At 44.6% G+C, this 23,805-nt stretch overlaps 1 protein-coding gene across 3 annotated transcripts in view; it reads right to left on the minus strand.

Annotated features, from left to right (window-relative positions):
• Rnf216 (ring finger protein 216) overlaps positions 1 to 23,805 on the minus strand; it is a 114,586-nt gene that overhangs the window by 21,780 nt on the left and 69,001 nt on the right. For all 3 annotated transcript variants that reach the window (XM_021162526.2, XM_021162524.2, XM_021162525.2), the window contains exon 14: positions 7,382 to 7,479. In XM_021162526.2, coding sequence (XP_021018185.1) covers positions 7,382 to 7,479 — 98 coding nt within the window. The remainder of the gene's footprint in view (positions 1 to 7,381; positions 7,480 to 23,805) is intronic.

Genomic DNA, 23,805 nt, shown 5'->3' on the forward strand with positions numbered 1-23,805 from the left:
GACCACCACTTTCTCTTGAGTGCTGGTATTATAGAGAATTCTTTAAAAAAAAAAAAAAGGAAAAAAAATTTAAGAACTGGGTAGGGTTGGAGGAGATAGTTTAGTTGGTAAAGTGCTTGCCATATACAAGCATGAGAACTTGAACTGAGATTCCCAGCACCATAAAAAAGCCAAGTGTGGGTGAGCATGTCTGTTAGTCCAGTACTGGAGAGGTGGCGACAGGACAATCCCTGGGGTCTGCTGGTCAACAAGTCCTGCTGAATTAGCTGAGTTCTAGGCTCAGTGAGAAACCATGCCTCAAAAAAAAAAAAAAAAAAAATAAGGCTTAGAATGTGGGACGATTGCGACCAACCCTGAGGACCTGTGTCTCTGGGACCCAGATGGTAGAGGCAGAGAAGTGATTACTCAAAGTTGCTCTTTGATTTTCATAAGCCATGTGTCTGTATACATTTTTTTTTCCTTTAAGAGACAGGATCTCATCAGGTCATTTACCCTCAGTACTTGAGGCAGAGACAGGTGGATTTCTGAGTTCAAGGCCAGCCTGGTCTACAGAGCAAGTTCCAGGACAGCCAGAGCTACACAGAGAAACCCTGTCTCAAAAAACCAGGGACAGGGTCTCATTGTATAGTTTTGGCTGGCCTTGAATTTTGTATGTAAGCTGGGCAGATTTCCAAATCACAGAAATCCATTTGCCTCTGCCTCCTAAAGCTGGTATAAAGATGTATCTACCATGCCCAACACATAATTTTTTAAAAAATGGTTTATTTAATCTTAAGTATATGAGTGTTCTGCTTGTATATGTGTGTGCACCATGTGCATGCCTGGTGCCCATGGAGTTTAGTCTGATCTCCACAGACTCAAGTAATGGGAGGTAGTGAGTAACCCACCATGCAGCTGCTAGGGAAGAATACTGGGTCATTTTATGTCAACGAGACACAAACTAGACTTAGCTGAGAGGAAGGGACCTGAACTGAGAAAATGTCTGTATAAGAGCCAGCTGTAGGGCATTTTCTTAATTATCCATCTATGCAGGAGCACCCAGCTCATTGTGGGTGCTGCCATTCCTAGGCTGGTGGTCTTGAGTTCAGTAAGAAAGCAAGCCGTGAGGAACAAGCCAGTAAGCAGCACCCTCCATGGCCTTCACACCAGCTCCTGCCTCCAGGTTCTTTTTCTGACTTCCTTTGATGATGAATATGGAAGTGTAAACCAAATAAACCCTTCCCTCCTCAAGTCACGTTGGTCATGGTGATTCATCACAGCAATAGGACAAAGAGCAGTGTGTTCTTAAATGCTGAGGCATTTATCTCATCCAAATAAAAATATTTTTCAATTATAAAAAGATGGAGAGAGACTAATGAAGATGCCTCTACACATATACAACACATAACTCACCCATTCCCCCCCCCCCCCCGCCCCCCAATCATTCTGGTGTAGCCACCCTAACAGTCACTTTGCCACCACTCCTGGCTCATTTTCTTAAAGAAGTATGTACTGAAATGATCTTGCTGGTTTCATGATCTCTGTCTATTTGGGCTGAGACCAGCTCTGTGGGAGAACATTTGTCAGGCATGTGTAAGGCCCTAGGTTAAATGTCTAGAATTGAGAATCAGCTAACAAAGGAACACCTGCCCCACAAGCCCAAAGCACTTCTCCACTTTTCTTCTTTTTTAGCAGTTTGACTCTCATGTGTCTTGTTTCAGACTTGTAAAAAGTATTGGTTCATGTCCCTGAATCTGAAGTTTTCAGCTATTCTTTATTCAAATATTCTCTCTGGCCCCTTTTATACCCTCTGAATAGGAATATACCAGATAATGGGTCATAGGTCCCTTAGGGTCCATACATTGCTTTTCCTTATTCTTTTCTTCTCATCTTTCAAACTGGACAATGTCAGGTCAGTAAGTCTGATTCATCACTTTTTTCAATTTATTCATAATTCTATGTGTATAAGTGTTTTGCCTTCATGTGTTAAGTGTACCACTTGTGCACGCAGTGCCCTCAAAGGCCAGAAGGCGGCACTGGATCCTCTCCTCCCCAAAACCTGAGTTGTAGACAGCTGTGAGCTGCCACATGGGTTTGATTCAAACCTGGGTCAACTGAAAGAACAGCCAGTGTTTGTTACCCATGAGTCATCTCGAGCTTCTTTCTTTTTTTGTTTTTTTGAGACAATGTCTAATGTAGACATCAAATGTGCTATTTAGCTGAAGATGACCTTGAACTCTCTAGATCCTTCTGCTCTGACATCCCAAGTGCTGGGATTACAGGTGTGCACCTCTGTAGTCAGTTTTCCACAGTGCTGGGAAGTACACTCAGGACACTGCACACAAAGCAGACCCTTTACCAATTGAGCTACACTGCTAGCCTGCGCAAATCTGTTATTACATTTTCATAGTTCTTTACTGAAGCTCAAAGTCCTTTGCAGTTTTCACTGGTGTCTTGATGACACTCTTCACTTGGTTAGTCACTGTGGAACTGGTTTCTTCTGTCCACGGTTTCTTTTACTCTCTGACAAAGACAATAGATCTTCATTTTTCAGGCAACGAGCACTCCAGTTGACTGCTCATCACTACCTCATTTGCTTTTTTTTTTGTTTTTTTGATACAGGGTTTCTGTGTTTAACCTGGGCTGTCCTCAAACTTAAGAGATCTACGTGCCTCTGCCTGCAGAGTGCTTGGATTACGTATTTGTATAATCAATCAGTCCACTGCTTTTCCTCCTGTGAATAGGCTACATTCTCCTACTTTCTTTTTTCTTTTCTTTTTTTCTTAAGATTTATTAATTATTATATATAAGTACACTGTAGTTGACTTCAGACACACCAGAAGAGGGCATCAGGTCTCATTATGGGTGGTTGTGAGCCACCATGTGGTTGTTGGGAATTGAACTCAGGACCTTCCGAAGAGCAGTCAGTGCTCTTACCCGCTGAGCCATCTTGCCAGCCCATTCTCCTTACTTTCTTTAAATGCCTTGCAAATTAGTGTTGAATATTGAGTATGTTTAATACTGTCAGTAGAAACTGCAAAAAGAAGACTGCTTCTTGGAGGCCTGGCAGTTGCTGAGGCTTTGTAGAGCTCAGGGCTAGAACTGAGAGATATTTTTAAGATCTAGATCCAAAAGCATAGAAAAAAGAAAAAAACCAGAAAGGCAGGCAAGTGGGTAGACCTGCTGTCCCGATCCCTGTGGCTGGCTCTGATTCTGCACGTCTACTATGCTAAGGCTACTCAACTCTTGCTGGCCTTTTATCTGTCATTCACAAAGCCACAACTAGAAGCTTACAGTCTTGTAGGACTTGTCTGAAGTGTGGCACCTAGCCTATTTCTGTTAAAACTACTTGCTGTGTAGTCATGAACTCTAAGGCATCAGGGCCTAACACTAGTTTAGGAGCATCTGATTGTGGGCCAGACACTAAGCACCTCAGCTCCTTTGTGAAAGAAATATCACTGAAGTCCCCTGACAGTGACACCTTCAGACCCTGCTCTAAGCTAGGGAGGCAGTAGCAGTGAGTGTCAGAAAGTATTCTGCAAGCTGTCTTTATCAGAAGGCACAAGATGATAAGCTGAGCCAGCACTTGGGAGGCAGAGATAGATGGGAGGACTTGTGGGTCTGGGGCCAGCTGGCTTGTGCGGGGAGCTCATGTGAGAAGCAAACCTTCTATGGACCTGATCTGATTGGGGGTCTTCTGACAACTGGGGGACTGTGGATTTGCAACAGACACTGCAGACTCACTGCCAAATTTTGTTAATGATGACAGTGGCAAATGCTAAGTAAGAGCTAAGTACTTTTGCCTGAAACAAATGATGCCAAGGACAGATTTGCTTGAAAATATAAAGGGCTTTAAACAAGAACAACAGACAAAGTATGGCAAAACAACTGCTGGGGCTTATTAACTAGTGTTTTTGCTGTGGACACCTGAAATTTGTGTGTGTTTCTGAGTATCCCACTCAAGCCTCACACTTCTATGCAATCACTGAACTGAGCCATCAGTTGCATGCTTAAATATTTTCCTAAGATAGAGAAAGGTGAATTTTTTTTATAAATCTTTTTTTAAATTAATTAATTAATTAATTATATGTAAGTACACTGTAGCTGACTTCAGACACTCCAGAAGAGGGAGTCAGATCTCATTATGGATGGTTGTGAGCCACCATGTGGTTGCTGGGATTTGAACTCCAGACCTTCGGAAGAGCAGTCGGGTGCTCTTACCCACTGAGCCATCTCACCAGCCCCAGAAAGGTGAATTTTTAAAAAAAGCAGCTGGGGCTGGAGAAATGGCTCAGTGGTTAAGAGCACTTGTTATTGCAGGACACTGGGTTTGAGTCCCAGCACCAACACCGTGATTCACAACTATCAATAACTCCAGCTCTACGAGATCCCTAGCCCTCTTCTGACTTTCCTGGGTATCAGGCATGTACAGGTGTACATATATTGACACACAGAAGCAAGCTATCTGTACACATAAAAACATTTTTTTTTAAAAACAAGCTACCACAGCTTTCATCATTATAAAGTTAGGGTGCATTTTACTCTGACCCCCATTGCTGTAACAAAGGAAAAGAGGTTTATTTTGCTCACAGTTCTAAAAGTTCAAGAACACAGCAATGACATCTGCTTGACTGTGAGGACCGTGAGGTTGGTGTTCACAGCAGCAGGAAGCAGGTGGAAGCGAGCTCATGGCCACCCCTCCTCTTTGGCTGAGAGGTCTATGCAGGCCTGGCCATGAACTCATTCTCCTTGCCTGTGTCTCCCGATGGCTGGATATCATCTGCATCAGGTATGCACCATGATGCAGAGGGCTTTTTTGTAACTTTTTTTTCAGTGTATTTAGACTATCTTCTCACTTGCAGCCCAGGCTAGTTCTGAACTCTAGGCAGTCGTGCTTTTCCCTGCACACATTAGGGAAGTGCCCGACCACTGTGCCACATATCCTAGCCTCAGTGGAAGTTTATTCTTTTTTGTTGTTGCTAAGAAAGCCTGATAGGACCACCTTGGTTTTGTGAGAACTACATTCTTGTCCAAAGGTAGTGTCCTCACCCTCTATGACCTAATTTCCTTCTGGTGGACCTAGCACATAAACCTTTAGGAGGAACATGTAACTATACCCAAAGCCTCGTGAGACTCAGGTGTATGTCCTGTAGTGGAGCTACATTCCTAGCCTTCCACACAGTGGTTTTATTTTTTTTGAGAGGTGTGCGTGGGCGTGCAAGCGTGCGTGTGCGTGATACTTTTGAAACAGGGTCAGTATCAAACTTAATAGTACTCTTAATACCTCAGGCTCCTGAGTGCTGGGATTCCAGGCCTGTGCCACCACACACAGCTCAGAATAGTTTCCTGCAGGGTACCCAGACAGAGCATTGCTTCATATCACATCCCTGTGTACACAATGAGCTTTCTTATTTTTTGCTACAGGTAGGATCCCCTGGGTCAATTGAGGAAGGCAAATTAAAGCTACCTAAAAACAGTACCCAACTCCTATGGCATCTCAGAAACTGCAGTTACCACTGACTTCAAGGCCTAGAATGTTGGTCCTCACAGGCTATTTATTTCTGTGTGGTCTGTAGAGAAGAATGGGCTGAAGAGAGCAGTGTGCCAGGTACACTGCTGAAGCCTCATCAGGTATTGAATAACTGCAGCTGCTGTTCCAGATGCTATTCTTACTGTAGCAAAAAACAGCTCCTGGCAACTGGCACACAGCTACTGATCTGGAAAATGCTTTTATTCTTTTGTCCAATGGTAGAGAATAGCAGCTGACAAGGATCTTATCTGTCACCCACCAATACAATATACTAGTCTGTGACTCAAGTGATCTGAGCTGATGAATAGAAGCTGGTATTTCAACAAGGTGATCTAGAATGCACTGATATGGAACTGTGGCATATGTCATCTCTACAAAAGCTCTGGTAGTCTGGAGGCCAGGTCTATAGCAAGAAAGCCTTCCCAAAAGCAAGCATGTGCCCTCTTCCAAGCACAGTGAAGCATACTTGAGAGGCTTTTTTGGAACTGCATTAGACAGTCCATTCTGATGGTCTCTGTTGCTTTAGAGTATTGCCAAGCTGAGAAGATCCTGTATACTTCAGGTGTCCAGGGCTATCAGAGAAGCAGAATGGAGTTTCTATTCTAAAGCAAGCACAGACTCTCTGAGAAATATCCACAGTCTGCAGGCTGCATGGCAGGGCTGTTGAGGATCAAGGTTTTCTTTGGGGACTGCAGGCTAAGGGTGGCTCCTAACTTTCAGGGGTTACCTTACTCCCTGGCCAAGGGCCCCTCTCTGCACCTTTAAAAGGAGCAACGCATGGTCAAGTCCTCATTTTTCAGGTCCAGTTACAGCATCTCTGCCTGACGACTTCCAGGGAATGTTATTCCAGCTCAAGAACAACCAATCAGATGAGTTCCCTCTGAGAATCTCAACACCTCAAGGCCCACAACTTAAATAGATTTGAAAGGAACCCCAAGTATATCATTATGACGACACAGAACACAGTCAGAAGCCATGTGCCTGGGTTCAAGTTCCTCCTATACCACTTATTACCTGTGTGAGAATGGTCAAGCTACTTGGGTTGCCTCAGCTGCAAAGTGAGGACAACAGGACCTATCTGTGATGCAGACCTAGCAACTGCAAACTGCTTAAATGTCATTGTCTAAATACCCCCAACCCCCATACTTAGGAGTGCCGTGAAATCATCCACCCAGAGGCCACATATAACGCCAGGCTGTCTCCATGCAGTATGTGTCATTTTACATTACTTCCGACTTGAGGAAAAGTTGCTTGTCTAATTAATAAACAATTTCTTTCTTCCCTTCCTATGCTGAAGTAAAAATGTAGCAATGACCCAAAGCACAACCACACAGAGGCTTAACACCACACACAGGGAGTGGCAGTCAGAGGATAAAGGACCCGGATCTCTAAGTGATCTAATGGGACACTGCCCATCAGCCTGGCAAAGCTGAATTCTTTATGAAATAAACAGACTTCTGTAGCACTTAGGTGACTGTCTTACCATCTATTAACATTTTGAAGTTGCTCAGCCACACGGGGAGTACAACACAGTGCCTATTATCAGTATTACTGATAACTTTTGTCTTCTGGAGTTTGGCACTTCTACCTATTACCTCAGGCCACTAGTATCTCCTGACATAGGCAGAAGCAACATCAGTGCTATAAGACCTGTTATCTACCTACTGAGTAGACAGTAGGGAGAGAGATGGCCGATTTTTACTGAGTGTATATAGGCCAGACCTTCCACAGATACCGTATGCCATTTGAATAGCTATGGGCTGTGGAGACTAGGACTAGGACTAGTCTACATCTGTGCAGGGGTGGCTTGAGCTGACACTTGCCATAGAACCCTCTGCTCCTTGCAGGCTCAGCTGCCATCACATTACTCACATGGATGTCCGGTACTTGATGTCATCCTTTTCTGCCAGCTCTTCACAGGTGAGGCCATTGTGTTCTTTCCAGAGTCCCTGACACTTCCTACAGGTCTCCTGAGGACAAAAGACAGATACAAAGACAGTCCTGGTGAGTGGGTGTCACTCAAGCTTGTTCACAATGCCTGTGAAATGTCCCAATGAGCAAAACTGTTTCTAAAGACAGCAATCGCAGAAGTTCAGAAGGCACAGGCCAGTTTTCTCTTTTTCATTAAAAGAAAGCATTGCTCTCATCTGATCTGAAATGCTAAAGAGCCACCTAGAACCAGCACAGAAGACAGTGTGCAGACTTGTAAAATATTGTGAGCTGTTTGAGGGATTGTCTATTAGGACATTACGCTTCCACAATTTTTCCAGCCAGGGCTCTTGATGTAAAGTGAGGGATAGTCTAGAATATGATGACCAGGAAGAACTCAGGAAGATATTCTTTCTGTCACCTATCATTCATAAACATAGATGTAACCCTTCATGGTTTCACTTCATTACAAATAAAAACTGAAAAACATCATCACTTCGGGGCTGAGAAGATAGGTCAGTTGGGAAAGGGTGTGCCTTGGGAGCATGTGTATACACCCATACATAATTACCTTTTATTTTACAGAAACTATCTTGTACTAATAGCAAGAACCTAAGAAAACACTAAGCCAACGATCACGAGCATAAGTGAAAATTGCAACTCTGTTTAGAATAGCACAAGAAAAGATGGTGCCTGTCAGCTGACTGGGTTCTGGCCTTGTCTGGGGAGGCAGGGGAGCTTGAAGAAAATAACTGGAGAAAACAGCATTCTGGAAGATATTGATAGACAAAGCTGGGTTGTTGAGTATTGTGGCTTATACAGATGATGCAAGCAGGCCTAGCTCGGCCTACATGGCCGTCCATGTAGAGTCCTGTGAGACCTAATTATCGGTTTCATCTTGAAACCAGGGCATCAGGAAGCATAGAGGCAACATGAGCAGATTTGGGACTTTATTAGAGCATTCTTGGTGGGAAACAGATTAGAGGCAGAAGAGACTGTAGTATTCAAAAGACAGCTGGAGGACTGGAGCGATGTTCAAGTAGAAGGGCACTTGCTGTTCTAGGTGGTGGCAATGCACACCTTTAATCCCAGCACTCAGGAGGCAGAGGCAGGTGGATCTCTGAGTTTGAGGCCAGCCTGGTCTAGAGTGAGTTCTAGGACAGCCAGGGCTACACAGATAGTCCTGTCTCTAAAAACCAACAGAGGGAAAAAAAAAAGCACCCATTGCTTTAGTTCCCAGCACTCACATGTCAGACAGCCTATAACTACAGTTCCAGGGGACTCAATGCCTTCTGACCTCTGTGGACTGCAGCATGTAGTGGCACTATTAAATGCATGCAGACAAAACACTTATGTACACAAAATAATCTGGAGAAGAAAAAAAAAGGACAGTTTTGGGAGTTAGTATAGCCACCCGGCCAGGAGACAAAGGAAGGCCTAGACCATGGCAGTCCATGAAACCCTGTAAAGAAGTTGAAAGTTGACAAGACATGGAAGAAACTTGAGAAAGCAAGCTCAGCAGGTTTGAGTGTGAGGCGGCTCCAGAACACTTTTCTGGTTTGTCAAAAGAATATATCAACTGCAACACTGATACAACTTGGGTGGTAGGCAGCAGACTGATCTGGTGGTGTTAAGGAATCAACAGGACAAGGTAGGGGTTGGTGGCAAATTTAAAACTTAAGGAGAGGACAAGGCAGATGTTGCTTATATACTAGAGCTTCAAGGCAACTCTAGAAACATTTTCCAGAGCTGAACTCTCCACGAGTAACTGGTGACTTAGGCTTAGGCTTGTACCTATAGTATAGACACTACCACTGCACAAAAAAGTGTGCACGTGTGTATAGAGTTCAGAGGACAAACCTGCTTTTCATCTTGTTGAGATAGGGTCTCTCTTGCTGTTACGTACTCCAAGCTAGCTGGCCCATGAACTTCCAGGCTGTTCTCCAGTCTTTACTTCCTATCTCATGGTATGGGCAGCTGTCACAGTCAGCTTTTATGTGGCTTCTGGAGAGCTGAACTCAGGTTGTCAGGCTTGCGTAGCAAGTGCTATACATATTGAGCCATCTTCCCAGCCTGAAACTATTGCTTTTGCAAAAGGTACCAGCATGGTAGCACCACCCTTGGTAGCACCTGCACTTAGGAAATAGAAGCAGGAAGATGGAGTCTGAGGACAGCTTAGTGGGGCAAATTCAACTAGCCTGCAGGGATACTGCAGTACTAATGGCTATAGGTGGCTCACAGACGGGTGGGGGTGGAGGACACAGGAGTAGACTGACTAAGGACACACAACTTTTGACTGTAAGCCTTTTGTGTTCAACCATCTCCCTAAGACATGGTATCATGTAGCTCTGGCTGGCTTGAACTTGCTGTGTAGCTGAGGGATTACCTTAAGCTGCTTCTTTTTTGAAAACATAATCTTCCTTAAAAAAAAATTCAAAATTTATTTACATATATGGGCGTTTTGTCGGCACATACATTTGCATACAAAAAGAGATTATTGGATCCCATGAGTCTAGTTTTGAACCACATATGGTACTAGGAATTGAACTCAGGGCCTCTGGTAGAACAGTCAGTGCTCTTTAACCACTGAGCCATCTTTTGCCTTGAACTTCCTGTCTCTCTGATCTGAATGCTAAGATTACAGGTACATGGCACCACACTTGGTTATTTTGGGCTTGGGATGGAGCCAAGGGTCTTGTGCATGCTAGGCAATCACTCTACCAATTGAGGTATATTTCCACTCCTTCATTTCATACCTTTTAACTGTCTATGTCATATATGTGCTAGTAACAGGAGAAACACTGAATGTTAGAGCATGTCTGGGCATCTAGAACATGCACACTTTTGAGCGGGATGCGGCCCAAAGGCTACAATCAATGGTGTTGATATAGGACACATCTCAGTGTCACTGCTTCTAGGATGTAGACGTTCTCTCTCTCTCTCCACTGTTGGCATTCCATTCAGAAATCAGAGCTAAGTCACAAGTATACTTAAAAACAGCAGTTTGTAGTTGCACAAGTGTTCTTAAAAGACACTGTGTGGTCAGGCATGGTATCGTACACTTTTAATCCCAGCACTCAGGAGGCAGAGGCAAGTGGATCTCTCAAATACAGCCTGGTCTATATATAGAGTTCCAGGACAGCCAGAGCTACATAAAAAAAAAAAAAAAGAAAAAGAAAAAGAAAAAGAAAAAGACCTTGTAACTGTTCCAGGAAAGTGGCATAAACAACAGCTGGAAAATAGATGAGCTGGTGTTTGGATCCTGTCTTTCTAAACAAAACCAACAGCATGCCTGCCCACGCAGCTAGGAAACAATAGAAGGCCAAATGGCAGTATTTACTTCTGAGCAGTCCTGGTGAGTCAGTCATTAAATCATGGCCTGACTTCTTAAGTAAAGAGACCCCATTAAGTTGCTGCCCAAGCCCACAAAACAGCCTGTCCACACTGGGGCCTATGGTTCATGAGGCTTAGAGGAAGTCCTCTGGCTCGTATTCAGTACTGTAGTGGTCAGCCTGTCAGTTGTATTTCTTCACAGTGAAGGACCCAGGGGTCCCATAGAATAAATTTTGATTGTATTCTGAAGAGGTGCTGTAGCCAGACACTGAACCCCACAATTAGAATAAGACAAACACAGAGTAGGCTGGGCAGAGTTATCACATGGCGCTCTCTGCATCGTCTCTATAAGTAGTGTGTACTAAACAGTAATCTTTCATCCCCAGCTCAGCTCGGCTTTGTTCCTCAGCTCCAAGAAGCTTCAGTACTGTAGGAGGATGGGAGATGCCAGAGGTCATTTTGGAGGGCAGAGCACCCTGACACGAGCAACCTACCAACACGAAACCCAGAGCACGTCCGCTCAACCAGGCACCAGCCCTTCCTGGTGACTTCAGTCCAGGAGGAAGAGAGGTGAGGTGAAGGGGACACAGGTGCTGACTAACCTAGGCAACTCATTCAAGGAGCTGCTACCAGCTGCTGCCGCCTTTTATGTCATTAGGAGCCCGGCTGCCTAAGTCTTCCTGGGCAGCGGACCCTTGAAATGCTAAGATGTCATGTAATAAAAACAAAAAACAACCACAGGTGGCCAGGACATGGCTCAGTTGCTAATTAGGATCTGAGTTCAATCCCCAGAACCTTAAAAAAAAAAAACAAAAAAAACAAAAAAAAAAAACCCAAACAAAGCAGATTAGAGTCTGTTTTGGCTCAGGGTGCCTAGGCAGGATGACTGTTCATCAAATTCAAAGGCAGGTTAGATTACATAGCAAGTTCATGGGTAGTGTGCACTACATACCAAGTTTCTGTCCCTAAAACATCATCAAAAGACAAACAAAGACTACTGTGGCTGCCTGTGCTCTAGGCATTCAGATTCTATTGCCCCGGCTTAAGCCTAGCTCAGAGTCAGAACACCAGGCCAACTACTCTCTTGTTTTGGACTGATTGTTCCCGCTTAATCTTTCAACTTGCTTGCCAGGAGAAATGAAGTTGCAGCCCCAGCTCTGGGGCACAAGGCTGGACCCAGTATGAGAAACTCCGTCTCTCTGTTGTCATTTAAGGCACTCAAAGGCCACCACATGGTTGTGATTGTCAATTCCCTGAGGCCTCCAGGTGAAACATGAGAAACATGACTTCACTAATGCTTAGTCAACTTTAGGGACCACAGGGACAAAGGCTTTTAGGCCACCTGAGTCCTCCAGCTGTCAAAGATACCAGTCATCCCTGCCCCCATCCCCAAAGTCACATGTGCTAAGAGCCAGAAGATCTGGAAGGATACTGATTTAAAGAGTGTGAAAGACACAAGAAACTAGGAGAATCAATGTGGCTCAGCTCGGACAGATTCAGCAAGCTTCCTTTTTTGGTGGAAGTCAATGGAGACTCCAGGGACTTCCTTTCTCCCAGGCACACCAGCAGAAGGAGCCTGATCCTTACCCACAAGTTCAGTAGCTGGTGCGTTTGGCAAACCAGGGAGGGCACAGTGAATTGCCATGACATAGCACAAATGTATGCACATGTACATAGTGAAAGAGGGTGGTGACAACTCATGAGATGTTTTATTTTCCTTTTGTTGTTCGTTTTTGACACAGGACTCTCTAAGAGCCCTGGCTGTCCTGGAACTACATACAGCAGACCAGGCTGGCTTCAAACTCAGAGAGATCCACCTGCTTTTGCCACGAGTGCTGGGATTAAGATTGTACTACCAGACCCTACTAGTGTCTTAAACTGAAACTCTTCCAGGAACACATACCCACACAACTGATAGAGTACTTCCCCAATCTGGAACTACATGGTCTGGAGCTGCCTGACTACAAGTAGGCTTGCTCTTTCCCTCTATTTCCACGGCTTCCCTATGTGGGATCTGTGGGCAAGAACAGGTCATTGTTTAGTGGAAAACTCAAGGTATAAGGGCACAAGGCAAGGTGCGAGGTCCCAGTGGAATCTCATGTGGAGGCCACAACTGGGCCATTGGCAAAGCTGCACCAGACGGTGCTTCCTGAGAATGACCCAGTGAACAGCAGGATGGAAGGGGACCAAATCTGAGGCTATTCTTTTTTTTTTTTTTTTAAAGATCACCCTAGAGCCTGCTAAACAAAGTAACCTTAAACTGGCCACAAGGAAGTGGTTGTTCCTCCCATCGCCAGTGACTCTGCACATCTGGTGGGGCAATAGGAAGAAGCATGGACAAAGAAAGGCCAGAGCCAAGGATCAGCCAGTCACTCCTCATGACGGGACAACCCTGAGCCTTTCCTGTGAAAACTCATCAATTGTCTCTGCAATAGTGGCTAGGACTCTGACCATTAGGACTTTATTTTTGTGATTTGGGAGTCTCATCATATAGCACAGATTAGCCTATAGCCCAGTCTTCTTGTGTCTGCCTCCTGAGTCTTTTTTTTTCTTTGTTCTTCTTTTTTTTTTCCTTCTGCCTCCTGAGTCTTAAGACAAGTGTCACTGTGACCAGCTGTTAGGATTTGCTGGTGATTATGATTACTACTATCAAAAAATTGGGTCAAAGTTCTGGTTCAGGGTGATATTTGAAATGGCAATGATTTCTGTATTGAAAGGAATGAAAACACTCTTCACTCGCCCATTCTTGCCTCTTCATCCAGTGCTACTGAATGCCAATCCATCTGTCGGGGCATCTCTCTGCAAAGGGCTGAGAGAAGGGCATTATGAAGTCCCGCCCTCTCCATCTTCCTTTAGGGTTGTGGGCCCTTATCAGGTCTTGGGGTCCCCTGAGAACTGAGCATGATAAGTTCAGGCCAGGCAAGGGAGGGTACTGCTGCTCCATCCTGAGGTTATCTGGGAAAGTTGTTGCATACAGAGAGAATGGAAGAGGGACTGAGGTGTGATCCAGACCTGGAATGAGGAGCCTGGAGAATTACCTGGCTAGCCAGTACCCATGGCCAAGGCCCATAGCCTCTTGCCAGTGACCACATCCTCTACATCTACCCATGGCTAGATGTTTCAAATAGTAGAGAATCTGGGAAACCTTGATGACCCTGAATTTTTGGGACATTTGGCTTACATGCCATTATCTTCCTTCGTCTTCTCCTCCTCTCCCTCCCCCCTTACCCCCCTCTCTCTTGGATTTTTCAAGACAGGGATTCTCCCTGTAACCCGGGCTTATCCTGGAACTCATACTGTAGACCAGGCTGGGTTCAAACTTAAGAGATCTGCCTGCCTCTGCCACCTGAGTGCTGGGACTAAAAGGCATGCACCACTACCACCTGGTATGGTCAAGTTTTTTATTATAATTATTATCTTTCATTATTTATTTAAAAGATTTCTATTTATCCTATGTATGTGAGTACACCATCACTGTCCTCAGACACACCAGAAGAGGGCATTGGATCACATTACAGGTGGTTGTGAGCCATCATGACCATGCTGCTGAGAATTGAACGTAGGACCTCTGGAAGAGCAGTCAGTGCTCTTAGCCATCTCTCCAGCACCTATTTATTATGTATGTATGTATGCATGCATTTATTTATGAAAAGGTCTCCTTGTAGCCCAGGCCTTGTATCTACCTAGCTTCAACTTCCCAAGTTACAGGTTCTATGTTCCTGCTCTTCTCCCACTCTTTCTCACACCTTTCCAGAAGTTGCACTCTACGTGCAGGAGTTTGCCCTGCTTCAAAACAAACCATTTCTCAGAACTTCAACCTGGGTGTGGTCAGCTAAGTGCTGTTGTGAATCTTACGTTCATCTTGATTTTCTCTTTAGCAAAAGGCTTCTGAAGGAAAAGATTTCCCTTAAGTTTTAGAAATTTGATTAACCAGCCTGGTCTACAAAGTGAGTTCCAGGACAGCCAAGGCTATACAGAGAAACCCTGTCTCGAAAAAAACAAAAACAAAAAAACAAAAAAAAAAAGAAATTTGATTAACACACACTAAAGCTGATGTGTGTGTGCACTGGATGGATACTGCACTACTTCTCAGTAAAGGAACCACTCAGCATCACTCCCCAGAAGGCTAGAAAGTCAAGCACCTCTTTCAGGTTTCTGTGTTAATGCTGCCCTCTAGGGACAAAGGAGTGTAAGAGCCATTTGGTTTCCATCTACCCTACTTTGGAGACTGTTTATCACTTCTAGTGATATCAGAGTCACAGGACGGCTTCCTTCATTACAGTTGGGATCAGGGTTCTGAGATAAAGTGGCTGGCAAAGCCTTCCTGGCATTAGTAACAGTTCAGTTTGCCTTTATCAGAACTGACTGCATGTCAAACCCACCAATTCCTTCCCAGAAGTTAATAAGAGCTGAGTCTGGTTTCTCTGAGCTCCTTCAGCAGATTGTTGACAACACCTGGACAAGTAAACATTTACACAGAAGCTTACAAACATTCATCTGAGTTCCTTCTAGGCACTGTAGGTCCTATTCTGGGGATAAAGACATGTTAAATAAGTGAAATACAAATAAGACAGCATTATAAGTACTAAGTGGATAAATTCAGGCAGGAATGTTGTCAGGATTAAGGTAGAGGGCTGAAGGTCACAGTCATGAGGTGGATGGTAGAGAAGACCTGTATTTGAAGTAAAGAACTAAACTAAAGAACTGCTAGACAGACATCTAACTGGGATATATTAACTAACAGTAATCCTATTGGTACAGGTGAACTTTTGTCTATATTTAGGCTGGAAAATCTAAATATAAAACTGGTGGCTATAGGTTTCCTAACTATGTGCATCCTGAAGGCTCAAGCCCCATCTTGTTGTCTACTGACAATCTTTTACGTTAAGAACTGGGCTTTGGGGAAGAGGATCTGTCCTGGCTGAGCCTGCTATCCTGTTACCTGACCATGATCCCCACTCAACTGTTTTTTTTTTTTGTTTTGGAGCCTTAAGAAAATGGAATCTCAATGCCAGGCAACTTTAATCTCTGCATTTGGGAGGCAGAGACCAGCGGATCTCTGTGAGTTTGAGACCAGCCTGGTATACAAATCAAGTCCAGGACAGCCGTGGCTCTGTTATACTGTGAACCTTGTCTCAAAAAAGCAAACCACACCAACCCAAACCAAACAAAAAACCAACCAACCAACCCACCAACCAAAAAACCCAACCCAATCAAACAACAACCCTTCTACTTTCCTTTTTGTGTGGGTGTGGTGCAAGTGTGAGGTATGGGTGTACACATGCCACGAGCAAGCAAAGTTCAGAGGAAAACTTTCAGTCGCCTCTTATCTTGTTTCTGCTGCACTGTGTTCCCAGGCTAGGTGCCCACTAGCTTGGAGTCTCCTGTGAGCTCCCATCTTGCAGCAGGAGTGTGAGTAGTGCATCCTACTTTTTCTCATGGGTTCCTGGGATCAAATTTAGGTCCTTGGTTTTTTGTAGCAAGTGCTTTTTTACCTGCTGAGCTATCTCACTAGCCCAAGTCTCCCCTTCTTGTGGTTTCCTGAGACAGACAGACAGACAGACGGTTTTATGAAACATTTTTTACTGTTCCCCATCCTGGGTAAACAGATTGGAGGTAGAAGTGACAGTTATGTTTTGCAGTCACAGACTCTGAGTCCTGATTTCAGGTATATTTTGGGGTTGCTAACTGGAAAGTCCCATTGGTTTTCCTTCCACTTTTATTTTTGAGGTTTAAGTCTCTCCATCTGCTGCCCAATCTACTGAGAGGAACAGAAACCATTCAGTATGTGTGAGAGGAGCTCAGGCTTCAGTGATGGAGGCAGGCTGGAGTTCAACGCCTTGGTCTGCTATCTTCTGGGCAGTGCAAGGACCAGTGAGGGTACAGCTCTTGACTCAGCAGGCATCCTAAACACTAACTTCATGGAATGGCCTGGCTCTGCCTCTTTACCTCTCTGACAGTTCAGTACCAACAAGCCTGATGGCTGCTAGCTTATTCTTTTGAGATCTGCTTCCTGAAAATGACTAGAGATAGTTCATCCAGGTCACCTAGTTCTCCATACTCAGGGTGAGCAGCTGTGTCTTCATCTGGGGACTTGACAGATGACACAAAGGACAGCTCTGTTCTGAGCCCCAATAATCAGCAGATCACAGAGTGATTTCAGCACACTGCCCTGTGTGGGAGGCCTTGCTGAGCCTTTGGTGCCTATTCTGATCAGGTGAGCTCTCTGCAGATTGCATTTTGCCATCAGGGGAGTTGTGCTCTTTCTTTTTTCTTTTCAGTATGGATAAAGGACTAGCAGAGTTCATGCAATGTTCATGAAACTTTTGCCCATTTGGCTTCAAATGAAGTCTACTGAGTTAACAGGAAGACCTTGATTTGATTATTCTTGTTGTTGAGATATAGTCTAACTGTGTAGCTCAAGCTTTCCTGAACTCACGACGTAGACCAGCTCTGTGAGATCTCTGGACTCACAGGGCTCTGTCTTCCTGGTATTGGGATCAAAAGCATGCGCCACTAGTGCTCTGGGTCTTAGTTATGTAGCCCTGGCAGGCCTCGGAGTGATAAATGTGTAATAAATAAATAGCCCTGCCTTTGCCTCCCAAGTGTTGGGATTAAAGGTGTGCCACCACTGCTCAGCTCGCTTTCTTTTTCTCAAGACAAGGTTTTTCTATGTAGCCTTAGCTGTCCTAAAACTCTAATATAGACCAGCTTAGGATTTGGGAGCTTAGGCATGGAGATTAACATGAGTTCCAGGCTAGCCTGGTCTACATAGTAAACTCCAGGCCAGTTTTGGGCTTAAACTATTGTCACAAACAGCGCCTTTATTGAGTCCTTCTCAGGGGCGAAGGCCTGAGTGACTCTGTAGAACCCTGTGCCAGGCTCTTTGTTTTCATCCTTATTTTTTTCCTTACAGCAACAGCTCTGAATGACACAGAGAGACAACAGGATAGAGCGTCACCGAGAACAGTGTAACTCCTGCCCACAGACCCAGCTAAGTGCTACAGGCTCAGCAGCTCTGCTGTGTGCCTGTGTGAAAGCTGACGCACCGAGTAAGAGTCAGGACTTGTGCTGATGTATCACTCGCCTCCTTTGGTTCCACTGAAGCCCTAAATATAACCATGCTAGTTTTATGTTGTTTTCCTAACCACAAACAGCCAAATGTTGGTGTGTAGATGTCAAGGGACCAAACTGTATTTGTCCCTATAAAATTCATGTGTTGAGCTTTGAGCTCTAGTACCTGAGAGCATGACTATATTTGGAGACTGGACCCATAAGTACAAAGGATATAGCTCAGTTAGTGTGTAAGTATGTATAAGACACTGGGTTCAATACACAAACAAGGTGCAAAATTAAGATGAGTCTGGCACAGTGGCCCTAATCCTGACTTCTAACAGGAATTGACTGTGGATCCTGTCCTGAATTTATGTTGAATTAAATCTGTAGCTATGGTACTCAGTGTAAGTAAGTACCCATTTCAGCACTTATTTAATTTGAGTAAGTCCGACACAGTTGAGAAGTAGAAATTAAAGGTGATCAAGACCCTGTCTCTTGACTTTTAGTAGAGCATTGTCTACATCAAGATCTGTGATTTCAAATGCCTGTTTGAGAAGCAGCAACAGCAGTTGAAAATCTGATAACAGGTATGACCAGCAGCTGCCAGGCAGGATCCATTTCCATTTCCTAAATTTAAGAGACTCAGAAACTGAGGATTGATGTGAAATCTGGTTTCATGTGGTATAGGTAACTACAATACTATATATTACGAGTGAGTACACTTGGTAAGATCCAGGGTACATGTGTACTAGAGGCCCAGATTACCATCTCTGGGTATGCATTTTACAGACTGGGGACTTTCTGGCAGACCTGAATAGCATGGCCCTGAGTGTGCACACACAGAGCTGCTATGCACATATAATACACTTTGCTGTGGCCCTTACCTAGCCTAAAGCCCCTCCTACCTTTGCACCATTCAAGAGAATGTTCTCCTCCTGCTCCACTCTGACTGCTTAGCCTCCCTAAAGGGTTACTGCCCCAGCCTGCATCCACAAAACACTACCTTGGATCCACAAGAGGCAACCTTGTTTCTTACATCCTTCTTCATTCGAACCAATGCAAGCAGGAACCACACAAGCCAGGTGAGGCCTGGGTGCCCCTTAGTGAGTTCTTCCCATTTCAAAGAGATTCTGTTTCTCCCAGACATATACTTTAAATTTTTATTTGACCTTAAAGATGGAAGTATGGGGCTAGAGAGATGGCTTAGAGGTTAAGAGCACTGACTGCTCATCCAGAGGTCCTGAGTTCAAATCCCAGGAACCACATAGTAGCTCACAACCATCTGTAATGGGAACGGATGTCCTCTTCTGGTGTGTGTGAAGACAGTTACAGTGTACCCATATAAATAAAATAAATAAATAAAAAAAAAGATGGAAGTATGAGTCTTAACAGTAGGTGTAAATAGTAAGGCTCCAAACTAAGGGAAGTTCTACCAGCAGAAAAATTGCAGGACCTCCTGGCAACAATTACAGCTGTGCTCAAGGGTACTTTGTGGTTTCCTTGTCCTGTCCCAATGCCCAGCTGTTTAGCTAGCACCCCCTAAGGGGCTCTTGGTACACAAAAGACCACTTGGACAGGCATAGGCAGGAAGGGAATCCACATACCACTAAAAAGACCCTGCATGCCTGTGTGCTTGTGTGTGTGTCTCCATCTGTCCATCTGTCCCCACCTGAGACCCTATTCTGGCCTACAACTGGGAAAGAAAGAAAAGACACCTAAACACCTGGTATAGCAGAGCCATGACAGACACAAAAGTCACTGGCCTCAAGGTTCAGGCACTTCCTCTCCAACCATTGTCCCAGGCTTCTAATTACAGGCTGGCCTTAGGCCTTTGAACAGGTGTAGGCCCATGTGGGACCAGGGGTTTGGATATAACCTCATCCAGGTCCATTATTTCCTATGGGTAGAAATCATTGTTCTGTAATAACACAACAAAACCAAGGCATATAAGACACATGAAATGATTTTACGGAACACAGGGCTTGATCTCAATAAGATACTGTACAGGCTAAATGCATCTTATAATAGATTTGTATGTACAGCTTATAGTAACAATGCTATTCTTCTGCTTCCACTGAGACAGGCTGGTCCCAAACTCAATTCCCACACCACAGCTTCCCCAGTACTGAGATTACAAGTCCATGCCACCACATCCAGTTTAATGAGTTCACTTTCTACTGGTATGGTCTCTGAACAGTCAAAGTGGGAGTAGGTTGCCCCCCACTTGCCTTTCTCTGCCTCTACTACCCTCTTAACTCCCTTCCCCATGCCCTGAATAAACTTTATTCTATTCTATTCTATACCGTCATATGGCTGGTCCCTCAAGGGGAATCCCCCCTGTACCTGACTACACCTCCATAGAACATATCCCCCACCCCCTTTATCTTTTTATAAACACATCAATATGTATGTGTATTTGCCTGCATGTCTGTGCACTATGTGTGTGTAGTGCCCATGGAGGTCAGAAGAGGGAGACAGATCTCCTATGACTGTAGTTATAGATGGTTTTAAGTAGTCATGTGGTTGCTGAGAATTGAATCTGAGTCCTCTGAAAGAACAGCCAATACTCTTAACCACTGAATCATCTCTCTAGACCTTGGCCATCTTTCTTTAGGAAGTCCTACCCTCTGCTTTGAGAATAGTGTGGGCAATGTCACATGCTGACATTAAAGAACAGGCTGTTCTCGCTCCCCTTTGAAGATTGTTATTGCTACCCAGAGAACCATGTTTTTTTATTTTTTAACTTTCTTGCTGTTGTCTCAAGCTGCCCACCCATCTCCCTCTCTCTCCCTATATATATATATGGGGTAAGAGAGTGTGTATGTGTATACACACACACACACACACACACACACACACAAACATGCACACATTTATATGTGCAGAACCCTGCTATAAGCCACATTCAGCTAATTGTTTCATACCTATACTTAGCATCTGGACTGAGTCTAGAATTTGCCTCCCTTCCCACCGTGATTGCTTCTCTTCTTCTGCACATGTTTCTTATGTATGCCTATCTTCTCTGTGGTACTGCTGTTTCTTCCCAGGTGAGGACTGCTGGTCTCTGGTTGCAGGGACTTGTGAAAGCCAGGCTTATCCTGGAATGTAGGTTTTTTAGTCAGGCTCCAGGGCCCTCTGCTGGCTGGTTTTAGTAACTGTTAACTCTTCCTCATTAAAAAACAAAACAAAANAAAAACCCAACTTCCTGTTGCTACCACCTCTGAAGCTCTCCACTGATTCTCAACAATGCTCAAACTCACTAAAACAGGCAAGAGAGCTTTATTGTGCTAATGTGCTTTCTATGGTATTTTCTGGAAGATAAATAATTTATTTACATTTTATACAGTAAAGTGCATGTTAGGCTTAAAGAGAAAACAGAAACAAACTTAACAATCATTAAAAAAACCAAGGGGTAGCCGGGCATGGTGGGTGCACGCCTTTAATCCCAGCACTTGGGAGGCAGAGGCAGGCTAAATTCTGAGTTCGAGGCCAGCCTGGTCCAGAGTCAGTTCTAGGACAGCCAGGGCTACACAGAGAAACCCTGTCTTGAAAAAAACAAAAACAAAAACAACAAAACAAAACAAAACAAAAAACCAAGGGCACCACCATTTTGCTGAACACAATGTAACAACCTCATCTTGCAGGACAGACTCTATGGCTCACCTGGTTTGGCCCAGAGCCTAGTGACCTCCTTAGTCACTCACTGGGGTAACACTAGTCAGTTTAGTCACAGCCCTGATGGAGCAAGTGGCCTCATATACAATGAGGGAGGGGATCAGCACCCAGGAGAGTGGCTACCCTGGCCCTGACTAAGAAATGCTATTGTTGTTCTTGAGTTGCTGCTGTCACCCTGCCAGCCTGGGCTCCTGGGTCTTCTGCTCTCTAGTACAGCAACTCTGATCAGTGTGATGAGCTGCAGAGGCCACTCTTCATACAGATGGGGACAGATCCAGCCCACCAGGAAAGAAAGTGGTAACTGGACCAGATGACTTAAAGGCAGAAAGAAACTTCTAGAAGGGCACAACAAGAGTACTAAAGAACTGCAAATAGGTTTGCAGATTAAACAACACAGCTAAATATAGCCAGAGCTACTTTACCAATGATTTCCCCCAACAACTCAATGAGGAGAGCAACATGGGAATTTACCTGTGCCACAGGAAGATAGTATCTTTTTGTTTGTTTTTTAAAAGACAGAGTCTCACTATGTAGCTCCTGCAACTACCTATGTAGACCAGGCTGGCCTCCAACTCAGAGAGATTCATCTGCTTCAACCTCCTGAGTGCTGGGATTAAAGAAATGCAGCACTATACCTAGCTGGAAGCCACTATCTTAAAGACTACTGAGTAGAACAGGAAGACTGGGAACAACGAGAGGAATAGTGTCAGCCATCTCTTAAGGAAGTGGTTAAGTCACCAAGCCATCAATCTTCATTCCTCTTCAGGAGTTGCTGCTACCCTTGCCTTTGGTCAGGGAAGAACTAAGTGTAGCTGAAATTCGAGTTGCCGGGGAAGGTCATTCAAACACAAGCAACAGGACCTCAGCCAGTCCTTACCAAGGGTTCTGAACATTTAGTGACATGACTTGGGACAAATAAGCTCCAGAATGGTGTGGTATGGAGCAAAAAGTATGGGGTCAGCTCAAGAGGTGGACACTGACAGACACACACAATATATGCATTCATGTATTGATAGTAAGTTACGGAGGATGCTGGTGCACCACGGGGAAACTGGGCAAGGGGCTCCAGCAACAGGAAAGCTGACCGGGGAGTCCTTGAGAGTACTCTTCCTGCTGCCTGTCTCTGGAATCTACGTGTTCATGAGATAAGTGTTTGATAAGGACTGTGTTCTAGAGCTATGGCAACGGACCACAAAGACCCTGGAATCAAGCAAGCAAGATGGTACATTCTTACTATGGAATCTGCCCAGGGAATGTACTGTTTCAGGAAGGGGGAGGGGGAGAAAGGTGGAGGCACAGGTGTACACTACTGACAGAAGGCCTTTAGTAGCCTGCTAGCGTTTTCCATATAACTGTTCTCATGGGAGTAAGAACAGTTTTAGAACTGCCTATGCTAGGACTGACTCCAGTAGGCAGGACAGCATGCTTGGATGAAAAAGCCAGCCCCACTCTAGCAACTTGGGAGCCTTCAGATCTTTCTGTAGAGCAGCCAGTCTTAGGGCGGCTTAGCAAGGTGGTTTCACAGTCCCCAAAGAAATGGGGACCTTGTGCAGGTCTCCAAAAGTCTCTGCTATCAGATGATAATAAATAAATAAATAAGACTGGCCCTGTCATTTCTGTGGTCAAGACCCTTGATGTTGGTTACAGAAAGCTGTACAGTCTTCATCAGGGCATACCACCCATTCCCACAATGACTGAGGTTTGCATCCCCAGAACTGTTCTCTACATGTCCTTTTGTTCTGAAGGCTCTTAACAGTCTCTAGCCTGCTCTCAAGGGCCTTTATGTTGCACAGGGTCACTGCTGTGGGGGTTCTTGTATGTACCTGAGTTAGGGTTTCTTCATCTGGAGCCTCTGCAAAGAACACGGTCTATGTCTGTTCAGATGGGGCAGAGCTAGTGTACACCTCTCTCTGGAGTTTGAGGCCTACTCTATAAAGTTCAATGGATACTCAACACTTTTGGGTAGATTCCAACAGGTACCCAAACACAGTTTGAAACTAAGTTTCTGAAATGCTGGCTTCTCCACAAAACTGTTGTCTTCTCTGGATCACCAAAAGCTACAACCCAGCTTTCAGGTGAACTGCGCTAATGCTTCTTTCTTCTTCAGCCCTAACACCACATCTACCAGCCGGCTCCTCCTATCCCATCCCTACATTCATCTCAGATCCCCTATTTGTGCCCAGGTCAGAAGCCAGCATCACTTTAGACCTGGAATGCCATGGAACCCTGTACTGTAAACTTCCCCAAAGGAATCTTTGTGATCCTAGTCAGGTCCTAGCTTTTCTTGACATTACCAACCTTAG

Source organism: Mus caroli, chromosome 5, assembly GCF_900094665.2.
Source record: "Mus caroli chromosome 5, CAROLI_EIJ_v1.1, whole genome shotgun sequence".
NCBI lineage: Eukaryota > Metazoa > Chordata > Mammalia > Rodentia > Muridae > Mus > Mus caroli.